General features: G+C 30.6%; 1 protein-coding gene and 1 long non-coding RNA gene across 2 annotated transcripts; one reads left to right on the top strand and one right to left on the bottom strand.

Annotated features, from left to right (window-relative positions):
- The first annotated feature begins 6,624 nt into the window (after window positions 1-6,624).
- LOC120207990 lies at window positions 6,625-6,946 on the top strand. Its single transcript, XR_005524260.1, has 2 exons — window positions 6,625-6,706; window positions 6,792-6,946. It is a non-coding gene; the product is annotated as an uncharacterized LOC120207990 (long non-coding RNA).
- Window positions 6,947-8,106: 1,160 nt separating this feature from the next.
- LOC120207989 (annexin D3) lies at window positions 8,107-10,483 on the bottom strand. The gene is made up of 6 exons (XM_039207371.1): window positions 10,243-10,483; window positions 10,022-10,167; window positions 9,325-9,554; window positions 8,911-9,121; window positions 8,695-8,784; window positions 8,107-8,417 (listed from the first exon to the last, which is right to left on the bottom strand). Exons 1-6 carry the CDS (start codon window positions 10,391-10,393, stop codon window positions 8,214-8,216), a joined length of 1,032 nt encoding a protein of 343 aa, XP_039063302.1. The 5' UTR covers window positions 10,394-10,483; the 3' UTR covers window positions 8,107-8,213.
- Between the last annotated feature and the right edge of the window lie 6,350 nt (window positions 10,484-16,833).

The following is a 16,833-nucleotide window of genomic DNA, read 5'->3' as shown; positions in this document are numbered from 1 at the left end:
GTCATCATAATATTTTTTTATATCAATGTGACCCTCCAACTCAGAAAACAAACTTAATGTGACATTTTGACAATGTTTTCGTCGTTGACCGTTAAAGTACTGACATGGCAGTCCACTGTGGCAGATGGACTAAATTCTTTTTTTTTCGAGAGTTAAATTGATTTTTTTTAAAGTTCAAGGACTTATTTAATTTTTAAAAAAATAAAAAATATATTTTAAATTATAAATATAAAATTATTCAAATATTTAAAAATTAAATATAAAAAATTAAATAAAAATTAAATTATTAAAAAAATTGTATATTCATACTAAAATACCAAATTTATTATAAAATATTTTAAAATTTTGAATATATATCATAGGTTATAAAATGATAATTTATAATTTATAAATTATAAAAAAATAAAAATATTTTTAAAAAGATATATTATCCATAACATATACATGTTCTTAATATTATTGATAATCGATATTCACATAATTTAAATTAGTCGAGACTTACAATTTTTGGATTAATCAAAATTTACTATGTATTCTAATTATTTTTCCTGTAAGTCTCAAATTTTTTATAACAATTTTGATAACATGTATATATGTTACATGTATATGTTATTTATAATATTTCTTTTTGAAAATATTTTTAAATCTTTTGATATTTATAAGTTATCATTTTATAACATTTGTTATATATTTGAAAAAAAAAATTATAATAGTTTTAGTATTTTAGTATAAATATAATTTTTTTTAATTTTTAATTTTTAATTTTATTATTTTTTATATTGAGTTTTTTAATATTTGAGTAATTTATATTTATAATTTAAATTATTTTTATTTTTTTAAAATAAATAAGTCTTTGAACTTTAAAAAAATAACCAATTTAGCCCGCGAACAAAACTAAAAAAAACCAATTTAGCCCATCTTCCATGCCATCAACCACAGTGGTCTGCCATGTCAGCACTTTAACGGTCAACGACGGAAAACGTTGGTCAAAGGGTCACATTGAGTTTGTTTTATAAGTTGGAGGGCCACATTGATTTTTTTAAAAGTTCAAGGACCTTATACGCCTTTTTGCCTAAATTTTAAAATTTTAAATTATTATTATATTATATTACGTCACAACCTCGTTAATTATTGTAAATAAAATAATAAAAAATTGTAACACTAGTGATTATATTTACAGAAAAAAATTTAATAATTAAATTTAAAGATGAATAATAATTTGAAGAGAAATATTATAATTACCCTATTATAATACATTTATTTTAAATATTTTACCAAGCTGATCTAAATTCTAAATACAGTTTTTTTTTTGTAAAAGACCTCAATATTTCGGCCTTCACGTTTTACTTAAACTAAATATTTTTAAGTTTTAATAAAAAAAAATAATACTAAAAATTATATGATGTATTTTACTGTCAAATAAATTGCAATTAACATATCCAAATATATTAAGGGTCCATTTGTTTGGAAGAAAACGTTTTCATAATTTTTCTATGTTTGATTCAAAGAAAATGTTATGATCAACTGAAAATATTTTGCGGTCAAAGGGAAAACATCCCTCTTTCGCCGTAAAACAACTTACCCTCCCAAATTGCAAATAGACCCTTAATAACAAAGCTACAAGTTCTACACCTCAAAGGCTAAAGAATTAATTTTATAAATTAGAAAAAAATATAAAAAAAAACTATCGATAATGACCACATTCAATATGTAGATGAGAAACTTGGTAAGATTACTGAAGCTTTGAAAAAATTTACAAAGAATAAAACACCACATCTTTATGGTGGCGACTTTCTTTGTGATGTGTTATAGTATTAATTATGCGCTTAGACAATATTTTAACTTTAAATGTGTTGTAATATATATTAATTATGAATATCAACAACTGTTTATTGTGTTGTAGTACTAATTATAAGACTATGTTATTATCTTATTATGAACATCAATAAGTAGTACTAATTATAAGAGTCAAAATATCTTAAAACAGTCGCCATAGCAGTTCATTCTGTGGCCTTGGCTACCTTTAAACTTACTATCGTTGGTAGAAAAGGAAAAGCTGGAGTTAATTATGTTTAATACTAATACATGATTGTAAAAAATACCTATAAATTACGTTTTTATATAAGTAAAACATTATATTTAATGATTGCAAAATATAATCTTATAATAATAAAATTAAATTAATAAAATTAAAAGATACAAAATCAAGAAAATTCATGAAATATGTATGTTTATTTCACAAAAACAAATTCTAAAAATTATTTTAGAAAAATTAACCAAACAACGGAAAAATATTTTACACTACAACATCCAAACAATGAAAATTGTTTTCAGGAAATATAATTTATTTTTCATAATTTATTTTTCGGAAACGGTTTTCAGTGAAACAAATAAACCCTAAAGTTCACTTATTTTTCTTTTTAAATAAAGGGTTAACTACACTGATGATCATTTATGTTTGTGTTTTATCTATTTTTGGTCACTGATTTTAAAAAACATAAGATATAGTCACTTTCGTTTTTATTTAATTAAGATGTGGTCACCTTGAGTCAACTTTCATTAATAGCAGTTAAATATCTTAATATAATCACACATTTGGTCTCTGCTATTTACATATCCTCTCAATTTAGTCTTACATTTAATAAATTAAAATGAATTTAATCCTCCAATCGAATGATGCCACATGTCATTCCACGTGTCAACACTTAGTTGGAGTACTAACTTTATTTTAATTTGTTATATTTATTTCCACCAATTAAAGAGTGACACGTGTCATTCTCCGGTTGAAAGAAAACAAAAGAAAACAAATTGGGGCAAAAAAGTTTCAAAACTTGGTCAGTTAATAAACTAAACATATATCCAACCATTAAGCCAAGACCATTGTTTGGTCTAAAGTAGACAATATGATGTATATATTTTACATCTTAGTGCATAAATACTTAAATTCATAACATTTTATATATTTTAACTTAAAAACCATTTTTATATTAACTTATTAAAAATATTTTAGTATTAACTTAATTTAAAATATTTTATATTATTTTTATTTAAAAATATATACTTTATGTTAAAAATTATTTAAAAATATGATTAAATTGAAAGAATAGATAAATAACAGGGACCAAATCTGTGATTATACCAGCTATCATATCACATATTCTATCATTGTTAAAATCAATTAACCCGTGGTGACACGTCTTAATTAAATAAAAATAAAAGTGATCATACTTTAATTAAATAAATATGAAAATGATAATATCTTATATTTTTGAAATTAATAACAAAAAGTAGATAAAATACAAACATAAATAATCATCGATGCATTCGACTCTTAAATAAAATATTTGAAAATGTTTATATTTTATGCCTAAGGCCCAACGCGTTTGAAGACCCAAATGAAGAACGAAAATCCTCTGACCCTTTTTGTGTCCCTCCAATCTTTTATTTACACGTGTAATTTCTGCTTCACAGTAAAACCAATGCAATCTTTCAAAAAGATTTATTTTCTCATTCTACTTTATCCTCAACTTCAGAAAAAAACCGTAGAAATCACCATTGAACCATATGATTCAAGGTATCTTTGATCTTCCTTAACTTTACAATCATACTGCATGATTTCTATTCGATCTTTCGTTTCATCATCAGTAGATTTAAATCTTTCTCGGTAACAATTTTTTTTTTAATATTTTGCTTTTCTTCCTCTGTAACAATAAAGAAAATCTGCAGAAACAGCGAAAAAACTTCTAAAGTAACCGCTGAAAATCACACGAGACCGAGGATCATTTAAACATGTCGTTTTAGGAACTGAAAACTGTGATCAAGAATGAGTGGATGACTAAAATCGATTGGCTGTTCGAGGAAGAAGAACCCAGTTTGAGTGGATGACTAAAACCCACGTGTGGGTCTTCTTCTTCCATTAAACCACCGACGATCATTCCACGGCCATTTAATGAAAGACTTAGATGGGTTTGAACTTTATTTTTCTTCTTCTTCAACCACCCACGACTTTAAATAGCTTTCGCCTCTTTAGAGATATGAGTTTTGGACTTCTGTTTAGAGCAAGTTATTTGCTTACAAGGGTGAATGCTTATCTTCACTTATCAGTGCATGTTAGGCTAGTGATAATCTAACAAAGATGGTTACTATCACTTCTTCTCCTTCATCCATTCTATCTTCTTCTTCTTCCTCCTCTGCACGTGTTATTGCTTCTTCTTCTTCTTCAAAGCAGAAAAGGTGAAGCTTCATGGAAATGATAAAATCTGCTAAAGGTAGCTCTTTCGATGATGATTGTGAAGAAGATGAAGAAGCAAATACGGCCTTGTTGTGTACATCAGTTTGGGATTCTATGAGGTTCTATAAACAAGTATTGGGCTTTGTTCCCATCAAAAGCCCCTCTTCTTTCAAGTTCAATGGAGCTTGGTATGCTTACTGCCCCTCTCTTTTAGTTTTCCATTAAATGTCTCACTGTCCATCATGACCAAATATGCAAGTTATATAACTATGGCATTGGCATACACTTGATTAAGAATCCATTTATGGACGATTTCGATGCTCTCGTTGAACCGCCACTAATCAATCCCAAGGATAATCACATTCACATATCATTCCAGGTATAACTCGGCCTGAAACTAGTTTATATCACTGGTTATGAAAATGTTTTTGTCGAAACCGTTAACAGTGTAGGGATGAGGGGCTCATGCAGAGGAGGCTCGGAGACATGGGAATGAAGTACATGGTCGTGCTCTGCAACTGTGAGAACATCCTAATCCTTCAATCACAGCAGTTTCAACAAGGCTGCACCGGGTAGTTGTTTTAATGATGTGTGACTTTTAAAGAGGAGGAAGTATCGAATCAATCGATATAAGATGTTGTTTTCATGACGGAGGAAGAAGAAGTTGGGTGGGTTTTTTTGAATAGTCAACGTGGGGTCTTTTTTAATATTTTTTATTGCCAACTCAGATTTTCGTTAATAAGTTAATGAAGTTAACGATCGAATAATTTAAATTGGATGAATCAATAACGTAAAGAACCAACCACACTTTATTAAAAAAAAGTAACTAAATCGAAAATAAATGAGACATATGTCATAATTTACACTATTATATATCTTATTAAACATATCTTTTGAAAATGGTGACAAAAACTATTAATAGTACTATAGGTGAAGAAGTGGAGTGTTGGCCCAAATATCATGGCCATTGATCCCAATCGGACATGAAACCAGAACATGCAGGCTCCTCGAGTAAAGATTCATGGGTCTGGACTGGAGTGGACTCACATTGGTCCCCCAGTGATCCAAACTCTTTCACTAACTGGATCATCAGTCATCCCCATGTAACCTGCAGTGAGGGCTTCAATGAAATAAACAGATCTTGAAATGAGGGGATGATGCATTAGCATATATGGTTCCATGAGACATATTTTTGGAAATGATGGGGATGCTGGTCAATGGAGACGCAGGTAGAAATTTTTATTGGGGGTAAATTTAAGAAGTTATATTAAAATTGTAAGAAGTACGAAATTATAAAATTTTAGAGGTTTGAAATAAAATAACTAATAAAAAAATACTTACAAAAAGATTGAAATTTTACGACTAGACTCATTTTCTCACAGATAATAATGGTTGTTTTATTGAATAAAAATATAATAAAAGTAAAAGAATAATCTACAAAATTAAAGTAGATTATTCAAAGTGCACAACCTAACCATTGAAAAATAAAATAATATCATTTAAGGAAATGATTAAAAACTCAACCAACTTGAAGAAATGGTATATATAAACAAACATCACTATAACAATGAAGTATAGTGTCATCAATACTAACATAAAAGTACATATAATGATGACGACGAGTTGACAAACTAGTTTTTATCACAATTTAATCATGACATATCTCGATGGTTACGAACATCTATCAATAAAAGAGAACCAATTTGAAAGTTCAAAGGAGGGATAAATAAGCAAGATAACCTTATAAATCCAATTAGAGAGATGAGTCAAACTCAACTATGAGAATATTAATTAAACAAAATAAGATAATATAGTTTTTATATATATATATATATAATGAAAATATGATAAAAATATAATGAAGTTTATTTACAAAGTTCAGAAACGTAAGAATGGAAGATAACCGTGTTTCGGATTGGGCTAAGGAGATAAAATGTGGTTCTGGTAGGCTCCCAACATTGTATCTGGGCTTGCCTATCGGAAATTCTTCAACCTGGACTATTAATCTGGGATTTCACACTTATGGCCGGGGAAAGGAGAAAAATCTCTATCTTTATTCACTGCAATACTACCGAATCATCCCCACACTCTCTCTTTCAATACCGATTGGCATAGTTTATGCAGTTATTGCTCCATTGTTGCTTCCTTTCCTTGTTGTTTACTTCTTCTTTGGCTACATTGTGTATATCAATCAGGTAACGTTATGTTGTTCCGAGTTACATAGATTTTAACTTGGTTTGCTGTGGCAACTGAGTGCTTTATTTTTGCAGATTCGGGATGTATATGAAACTGCTTAAGACACATGTGGTACATTTTGGCCATTCATCCATCATTACATAATTGTTGCTATCATTCTTATGCAAATCACAATGATTGGCCTCTTCGGACTGAAGTCAACTCGTACTGCTCGCCGTAATGTTCAACGAGTACTGCAAGATTCGGTTTCTTCCTACATTTCGAAGTCACTCTATTCAGGTATGTTTAATTTTGTTCCTTGATAGCTAAGCAATCACAGGGTTTCCGACTTCATATCGGGATCTGATCATCGTCTTGTGTACAGAATGCAGTTGAAAACGATGAACTTGATGAGAGAAAAGTGGGGAGATGGGGGAATGCAATTGAAGAGTATCGGCAACCATGTTTGCGACCGGTGAGTTGTACGGAATCCGACTCTACCTTCTATCAGCCTTTGATTACTTCATTGTAGTTTTGATGTTGGGCATACATTTTGGGTTCAAATCTCTTTCATTTTTCATCCCACGTGAACATTTTAGAATTTCCAGTCGAGACACTGGTTGAACTTAGTGCAACGATATTGGTTGCAATGTTCACAAGATGAACGTATAATGGTGGATGCACAGATTAGGATATCGTATTCACTCTCAAGTGTTGTGTGCACACAATTCACTCTAAAGTAGATGCATGTATAATTCAAGATACTCACGTATTCACCTTAAAAGTTAAATTTGAATAATTTAAATTCATTTTAAAAATTATAATTTTAGTAAACCATAATTTCTTAAAAATAATTTGGCAAAGATTTCGCCAATATATCTTTTGCCTTTTGAAATAATAATATAACATAATATAATCCATCATTCTGTTAATGTTACATGAAACATTTGTTTTATTTCGACTTGACATATTTAATATTTTTCAAATTTGATAGAATCAATTTAGACGAGTTCAATCTATTATGAAATATATAGAATTTTATCGAAGTCAATTTTAATTATTTAAAATTTTTAATATCTTATGCACGAATTAAGTGACATCGATAGTTTAAAGGGCTTATTATCCTGTCTGAGATTTGAGCATCACATATACCAAGGGTATGAGATTTATCAAAAAAGATACTTTATAAATAATACTTTAATTTTTAGGACACGTTAAAATTAACACGAATTTAATTAAACTTAGGGTTAATCTTTAACCACTCAGATTTAAATATACACATTTATATATGTATTTAATTAAAAAATTAATTTTTTAATTAAGTGGACAAATATTACATTCTTAAAGTGAATATCCAAGTTTAAACTCACACGAAATGAGACAATATGAACATCATTAACCACTTGGCGAATCAATATATCTCAACTTGTAATATTTAATTTAGTCTTAACAATAAAAAATAAAATCTAGTTTACTTTATGTCCCAAAAATAGATTTGATAAGTTCAAAATTTTAACACATTGAATATTTAACGAAATATTGTCATGTAAATAAGTAACTTAAACAAAATCATTAGGCTTTTCAACAAATTTATGTATCATTCCATGGCTGAAAACCAAGCTACTTCAAAATGGTTTTGGCAATCTGATCGAAAACATAATTATTACATAACCCTATGTACAAGCAAGCAGTTCCAAATCATGTGTTTCTTTCTTCCTAATCACATCAAAATACCAATCAAACAATCCATGGTTCACGAATTCAAACAAATATATATATAATATAAGCGACTGAATGAATAAATCAGTCAGATTTTTCCACCAAGTAAGGTGACCAAGAATTTTCTGTAATCTCCGGAAGTATCATCAGTTACTGCAGCATCCAGACTGGACTTGTAAATGTTCAAATATTCCGACTTTACTTTCATCATGTCGATCTCTGCTCTACTTACTATAGCTCTCGTCAGCGAATCTTCATCGGTTCCCAGTCCGATGATTGCAGTTCCTACAATCTGTTGATGATAGATGAAAACAAATCTGATAAAAAACACTCCCTAAACTGAGGTTGAAAGCACTACTGTACCACAAATTCCACAGCTTTTACTTGGTTTTAGCAACAAAGTAAGTTTGCAATATCATGTCCGACACATATCCGAACATGAATCAGAGGATAACCCTCCGAGCAAGAATATAAACTTGGTCATTATCGAGTTGTGCTCGAGCAGCTAAAGCTATTGAGCGAACTGAACTCGAATAACTTGTGAATCTAATCAGAAACTAAATACTGACCTGTGCAAAGTGCTTCTCTGGGGAAGCAATGCATACAATAACCATTTTCAAAAGTGATTCCAGATCACCCTTCCCGGATTTCATGATGTCCTGACAAAAAGAAAAGGAAAACAAAAATTACATCTGCGATGGCGATAAACGCAAATAAAAAATGCGCGCTAGACCACAAGTAGGTTTTTTTGTAGACTACATAATGCTTAAAGATGAAACCAGAACCTCATCAATAGGATTTCCATGTTTTTCTTTGTAGTGTTCAAATGTAGCCCTGAGCTGATAGAAGTTTCTTGTGGAAAGTATATAGACTACATCATCATGAGCCAAATCCTTGCTTTTGATAGACTCATGTAACCTATTTGCCTCTAGCTTTGCCACATCCTTGTCCACCATTTCCTTGTCATACCTGTATGATGTTACTAAGCCTACCAAATCTGCATTACCAAAAAAAACATGTCAACTTGTTGCTTTGCAGCTATGGTGTCTTTGGATAGAGATCCCTATGTTGACATGAGCATTTTAATAAAATGAAGACCGAGAGCAACTTAGGCTCTGACTCTTCATTTTCCTACAAGAACACATATCCGACACCCATGTATGAAGGTTAAATCAGTTAAGCACTGGTTCTGATTAGTTACCTTTCTGAGAGGCATAGGTACTGAAACTAAGATATCTTCCTCGAGGGAAGAGTTGAAGAGATCGCAATAGGCCTTCCTTACTCCCACAAGATGCTGAGGAGACGACGCACACGACATCTCAACAATGACCTCTAGATGCTTGATACCTTTCTTCTTCGACTTCAATACTTCATTTGCCAGTCTAGCATCTCTCTCACACGGATCATATGTCCAAAGAATGACAGCTTTCTGGTAAACATCACAAACTTTTATTTCCTAAGTATGAACCATAGGGATTCACATGGATTGAGCATTAGTTTTCGGAAATTAAATGCTTCTTCGAAACCTATTTTGCCCCTACTCCATATCCGACATCCATGTCGGACACATATTTGAACAGAGATATGAAGATACAACACTCCACGGACACCCTAAAACATAGAAAAACACGCACCCGTATCTCGAACTCGTTATTTAAATCTGAGTAACCTAGATTAAAGCCATGGCAAAAGTTCCAAGAACATATACATATTCATATCTGCCACTCAATACTCCAGTCCTATCAACCAAGGATTTCAATTTTCAAGGTTCTGAATTTTAAGGGTATGTTATTGAATCATTGAAACGATACGAAATTCACATCGATCCCAATCAAATCAACTAAAGAACTATGTATGTAATCAACAGTAAGGAACAAAGAACAGAGAAGTACATACTCCGAAATCGCCAGAAACTTCTTTATTAAGACCATCAATGAGAGTTTCATTGAAAAGCAGGCGATAAGTTTCTCTAATCTTCTGCCTCTGATTAGCATCTCTGTGGCCTAATATCTCAATGATCGCGTCCTCATCTGTCCCCAATCCTAAACAATTCCCCAAAAACAACAACATCAAAACAGATTCTGGGGAAACAAACGGAAAAAACAAAAAGAGAGAACCTATAAAAGCGTTCTTGATTTTCTGAGCGTCTTCTGCAGGAGAAGGAACGACGTCAAGTGTTTTGAGCGAAGCCATTCCTCCAAACTTAAAACTAGATTCAGGGATGTGAGTTCTCGGTTTACTCGTGAAAAGTTTCTTAAAACTCTTCATTAATGCTCCCTCTCAGTTTCTTATGTACCTTCTTCGGTTTCTGTTGTATTTCCCTCCTAAATGTTTGCTCAATATCAGGAGTTATAATCGCTTTAATTGTTCTATTTTGATACAGATTAAAGCAGTTTCAAGCATATAATATTATTTGGCACTTTCGTCACAAAAAATGAGATGACCATATTCCCTTGTGTAATGGTAAGATAGGATAGTAGACTGACCCCCAACGTTATATTGAGAGTAATTTTCGTGAAAAACCTTCGGCAATTATGAATTGTCCATCGTGAGACTCGATCCCACGACCACAAGATTAAGAGCCTTACGCTCTACCAACTGAGCCGGACGGACAATTTGACACTTTATTTTATGGGTAAACTACACATATAGCACCTATACTATTAATTTTGTTTTGTTTTGTATCTAAACCTTTATTTTTGAAAACATATTATACCTAATGTTTACTTCTTACTTCGTTTTGGTACCTTATAGTTAAAAATTTAAAGGGATTATTGTATGTGGATTTTTATGGGTAAATTACATAATTCATCAGTCAATCATTTTTTACTCTTATTTCGGTCACTAAAGTTTTTTTAATTTACTTATTTAATTTTCAATTTAAGAGTAATTTGATCACTCTAACTTTCAAATTTATTTTTTATTTTAATTATATATTAATAAAATAATAATAAAAATGTCATGTAACAAAAATTATTAAGAAATAAATTAAAGTGATTAAAACATGCGCAATTTGAAAGTTGTGTAGTTAAAATGAAATTTTTTAAATTTTACTAACTAAAATAGGAGTGGGAAAATAATTGAATGATAAATAATATAATTTAGTCATAAAAATATCACATACTATAGTTCTGTTAAGTTTTTAATGACGAAGTACCAATATAAAATAAAAAGTAAACAATATGTATGCTTTTAAAAAATAAAAGTTTTGGTACCAAAACGAGATAAAAGTAATAGTTTAGATACTAAATGTCTAGTTTACCCTTATTTTATTGACTTAATTTGCCTAATTTTATATACTCTGAATTTTGTGAATAATGTCATTATCAAATTTCTTTTATTAATAAAAATCCGGAAAACAAGAAAGAAAAATGCTAAAATACCCTTTGGATTTGACAATTTTTTTTTGTAAAAGCTTCCATCTAGTTTTACAATATGGGAATTTTCGGTACCATTGAATGCCATATTTAATGCCGGTTTCCATGAGTTAATTATCCGCTCTTTACAGAAAAACCTTAGCAAATTTATTATGACTGCATTCGTTTAGGGTTGTGGTAATCAATGACAGCTGTCAAGCTGGAAAGTTGAGTGTATAAAAACAAAATGTTAATTTCTGATGTTACTGTCTGAAAATCATTTTGCCTGATAATATTCTGAAATGTGTTTCTCGTGTTGTTTGTAGGTTGACGTCTCTCTCTTCTTTCAATTTTGCGTATGATATTTAACAATATTTGATAGGTAACACTTGCTTGATCAAATCCACATTTTCCAACTACAAGGGATAAGATTTTTTTTTATATTAGATTTTATTATATTTATGATATATATATATGTAATATACATTTATATTTATATTTAGAACATAAATAAATAGAAAAACGATAAAATATAATTAACAAAGAGTGGTGGAATTCCTTTAATTTCTTTTTAAAGAAAAAGTAAAAATCCCAGCTGTTTATGATTCTTTCCTGGCTAATTAGTGAATAAATACACCTATAATGTATACTTTTCTTTAGTGATACAACTCAAAAGAGAGAGTTTATAATTAAAAATGCATAAGAGAGAAAAAGAACAAAGTTTGCAGTCGGGAAATTTTGATAGCATATCAGGTGTATCCAGATGCATTGGTTCTAACCATTTGTATCAGATCTATCGATCAACTAATTCGGATCAGGTATTGTAAAGGTAAGGACAAGTTTTTCAACTCAATTTACTTCATCAGCAATCGTCATGATTTAAACCAATGACTTTACTTAAGGGATCTAATGTTTCATCTCATTAGACCAAACGATTAAAAATTCCATAGAGACAATATATTTTTATCGTTCTTCGAATTTGGGAGAGAATTTCATAAACAAATCAATACCAAAGTTTTGTGTTTATTTTAATTTTTTTTACATATTTTAAAGTTATATTTTATATTTAAATATATTAGTTTTGCAATTAAAATAGAGGTACTTATTAAATGAAAATGGTTGAGTAGGGACTAGGGAGGATAATGATTGAAAGATGGATGAAAGATGGATGGAGAGAAGTTTGGATTTGTGGTGGATAGTCAATATATAGTACTGATCAAATAATAATGCTGTGCATGCGACATGCTTCTATGTGAAAATATCCAAAGCAAGGGGGCCGGGGTATTCACAATAAACACGTGCTGTTTTATTGGAAATGTGAATCAAGAGAGAACATGCACAACATTACAAGCATCGATCTTTCTTAGAGATGGTAAAAACAAGGATTTGAGATGAATTTTTTTATTTAAAATTTTAGGGTTTGATTAATAGGTTTATAGCGACGTTTTCTGAACCAGCGTCGATAACTTTATTGTTACCGCAGTATTTTTAGAAAAAACGCCATAAAATAACAAATTTGGCGACGTTTTAAGCAAAAAAACCGCTAAATACTCATATTTTAATGACGATTTTATACAAACACCGCTATTGACTAATACTTTAGTGGCATATGAACATTAAGCTATCGGTGCTGTTTCTAGAGAACCTTACTTTTGTGGTTCATACTAACTTAAAATAGACTCAGTTTAATGTGAAAAGATGTTATAATAAAATGACGGTGGATAAGTTAATATTTCAACTCTTAATTTTATTTAGAAGATTATTTTAAATTAATTAATAAAAATATATATTTTTTAAATTGAAATATATTAAAGTTTAAAAGTAATAGATTACTTTTTTTATATCTTCCTTGGGAAAGATCACAAGTACACGAAACATATAAATATAAGCACAAATTATTATTTGTTTTTCTAACAATAAAAATATTCCCAAGTCAAAGGATATATGACAAATCTAACATCATATAGATATAATCATCTCTTATTTTATTTTTAATTATAAAAAAGTCATTATCAATTTATAGTATATATTATCATTATAACAGTCAACAACGTGAGGTTGGAACATTTTACATTTTAAAGATTAAAAAAAATAAGAAAAAATAGCACGCGTTATATCTTTTTGTTTTGTTTTTTTGTTCTTCATTTTCATCTTTGTATTATACAATAACATCAATAAGGGAAGAACGAGGCTTAAAACAACATCATAAATCATAATAGTAAAATATCAACATCTTCATCACTAATTATTCTAACGTCTCTTAATATTTAAGATTACATACAGATTGATTAAAAAATTTCTCACGTTTTTAGGAACTTAATTATTAATGTTTTTGATGTAAGTGACTTTTCATTTTGTAGTCTCTCGTTGATTCTATCATCTTCAAAGTTTCTTTTAATGTCATTGATAAAATCTTTGAAGAACATAAGAGAGAAAGTTTATAAATCACTAAAATTCAAAGTGTATGTGTGTAAATTATTTGAAAAATTAAAACTTTTTCAAACATATACTCACGTATTTTTACATTTTAAAAATGAGTTCTTAAGGTGTTTGACTGAAAGGATAGGCTTCTTAACAAAAGATCGATTATTTAGATTTCAATAGTTACAAACTAAACAAAAAAAAAATCGATCATTTCACATTAAGGAGTGATCCCTTGTTGAAAATGATCGATCACTTCTAAAAAAATATTAAACCCTTTCATAACAAATTATCAATTTTTTGAAAGTAGATTGATCATTGGTGCATTAAATGTTATTTTTTTTATTGTAGGTAATGAGTATAGTGATTCTTAAGGCTCCGTATGACTAGAGTTCATAGAAAATATATAAAATCAAACTAAAAATGTTTTAAGGACAAGAAGAAACGATACTGAATCAACCTACCAACATCAAATAATTGTATAATGATTATTTTATCATATATTTTTCATCGCAACATACTTTTGAGTTATATTGTTTATTTTGTTAAGTGCGAATTGGGCTACTAACGCAACCCCTGATTTTTTTTCAAAACATGCTCAATTTCTTTTCAAATAATCTCAAAGGTATAATAAAAAACTTAAATAACAGTTACAAAACTGCTTTATAAAAATCGGAGCTTCGTGACACATAACTTAAAACCAAAATAATACAGACTCTGAGTTTAAATTTTGAATACATGTGTAAGGTTCTATGAATACATATGCCAACTAAAACTACAGTACAATAATCTGAAGAAGATGCTGGAAGTCTTGTTGGATGGTGCTCCATGAACTGCTCGATCTACTAACTTGCTAACGGAAAACATCTGAATGTTGAGCTTACAAAGTCCAACAGTATAATCGCTAATCTAGAGCAGCATTATGAGTCTCATAAATATAAACTTGCTAAAGATATGGTATTAAGCAGTAGGTGCATGCATAATCTAGTTCAATTGTTACCTACTTAAGACTTAAATGTTCTATCACCGAAATAGGATGTCCCACACTTCCCTCAATCCTCTGCTAAGGGTTTTACCATGAGTACACCTCTAAATGGTCTCTAACTCTAATGACTGTAACTACTGCGCATTACCTAAATGCGATACCAACAGTCATGTATATTATCTGAATGCAACCCTAACTCTATTGTGCATTATCTGAATGCAACACTGACTCTACTATGCATTATCTGAATGCAACACTGACTCTGCTATGCATTATCTGAATGCAACACTGACTATGCTATGCATTATCTGATTGCAACACTGACTCTGCTATGCATTATCTGATTGCAACACTAACTCTGCTATGCATTATTTGAAAGTAATATTGATACTACTGTGGAACACACAAGCTAAGGTAGACATCATGGTGTGGCTAAGGGGTTGTATATTAGAGCACACACCCCTCTAGCCTACCTAGGATACCCTTGGGTATCTGGAGTGAGATCTAAAAATGCATCGAAAACGTACACCAGGACAACTTACTCTGTCGAGTCTTGGGGCATCTGTGCCCAGCTGACATCTGAAGTGCCTTGGCACTGTCTGGTATATACCTGGACATTGTAACAAACAAGACAATCGTCATACTGCTAAAGTAACTCGGGTGTCCTAACTGTTTCTTGACTGTCACACAAAGGCTAGTTATATGATACTTATCTTTTTAGAGATTTAAGTTGTTACTGATCTCGTTTACTATCCTCCCTAGTTGTTATCTCCATCTTTCTCTAATCTAGAACATTATACAAGAGTTTAATAATCTGTTACTACTGATAGTCTGCTCTGATATGATTATTAGCTACTTAAGGGCATTTTAGTCATTCTCTGACTTTAGAGAAGTCTCTATGCATTTCATGACTTCACAACGTTTACTATGTTTATTGTTTACTGGTTGTGATATTAGCTAGCCTGATACCAGACTCAGGTTCATCTATGGGTAATGATTCTCTATTCATTCTTACTACGCTTTCCCTCAATTCACCATAGAATTAAAGGGACGACTGTACATCTATCACTCTCTGCCATCCTTGTAGTACATGATTCTACTATTTCGTAATCTGATTATTTGGTCATACCGCTTGTCGATACACCCTTTGCAATAATCCTTCGTTCTTATATATTCGTTACCTGTTCAACTGAAGATACTTGGACGCATTACACCAGCTATGGTTACTCTGGTTATAACTCATTCCTACGAGTGTCTCTAGGCCCTTTTGGTCATTTACGTCCCTCACAAACTAAGTTCTACCATTACAGATCATCCTTAGCTCTTACGAACCAGGTCGAATCTAATCATCCAAGATGGGTAGTATTGATACTCTACTTGCAGTATTGATACCTAGATCAAGTATCGATACTCCTATGAGTATCAAAACCCTAAAATGCTCAACTACACAAATCTTAGCTATTTATCATATTTATGAAAGACTTAACACTCTAAAGGATTAGAAATACACTATATTGATGTTTGAATCCAGAAATGAAGCTCCTTTAGCTAGCAATCACCCTCCACAGTGACTTTGATGATTAAACCCCCACTTTTATTGCAACCAAAGCCCAAGGCTTTGAATCATTAAAATGATGATGTTGGAGGGATTAAGAACAAAATTTAACTATAAAAAGGGGCTCAAAAGTTTACCTTTGTGCTAAGGAACTTGTAGAGGAAGAGAAGAAAGAAGAGAAATGAGAATGAAGAAAGTGAATAGAAGAAGATGAAATGATATTTAAATCTCTCATCTTTGAAAAAAAGGGAAAATTACACTACTGATCACTCCTCGTCTCTCTACTATACAAAAATCTTTTTTAGGTTAATTGGGCCTATTCTCAACCCAATTAAGCCCAATGACTTAAGTTATGAAAATCACGGGACCCACATGTCTCTTAGGTAAACCC

This window comes from Hibiscus syriacus, unplaced genomic scaffold (assembly GCF_006381635.1).
Source record: "Hibiscus syriacus cultivar Baekdansim isolate YM2019G1 unplaced genomic scaffold, ASM638163v2 tig00015498_pilon, whole genome shotgun sequence".
Taxonomy (NCBI): Eukaryota; Viridiplantae; Streptophyta; class Magnoliopsida; order Malvales; family Malvaceae; genus Hibiscus; species Hibiscus syriacus.
Note: the sequence above shows the minus strand (reverse complement) of the source record. Positions and strands in the feature narration are given on the sequence as shown.

Excerpts from the sequence above, each read along its gene's own strand:
- LOC120207989 (XM_039207371.1), bottom strand. The coding sequence starts at position 10,393 with ATGAAGAGTTTTAAGAAACTTTTCACGAGTAAACCGAGAACTCACATC. Across the intron at positions 9,555-10,021 it reads AAGTTTCTGGCGATTTCGGA|AAAGCTGTCATTCTTTGGAC; the intron begins GTATGTACTTCT and ends GATGTTTACCAG. Across the intron at positions 9,122-9,324 it reads CCTATGCCTCTCAGAAAGGT|TTTGGTAGGCTTAGTAACAT; the intron begins AACTAATCAGAA and ends TGGTAATGCAGA.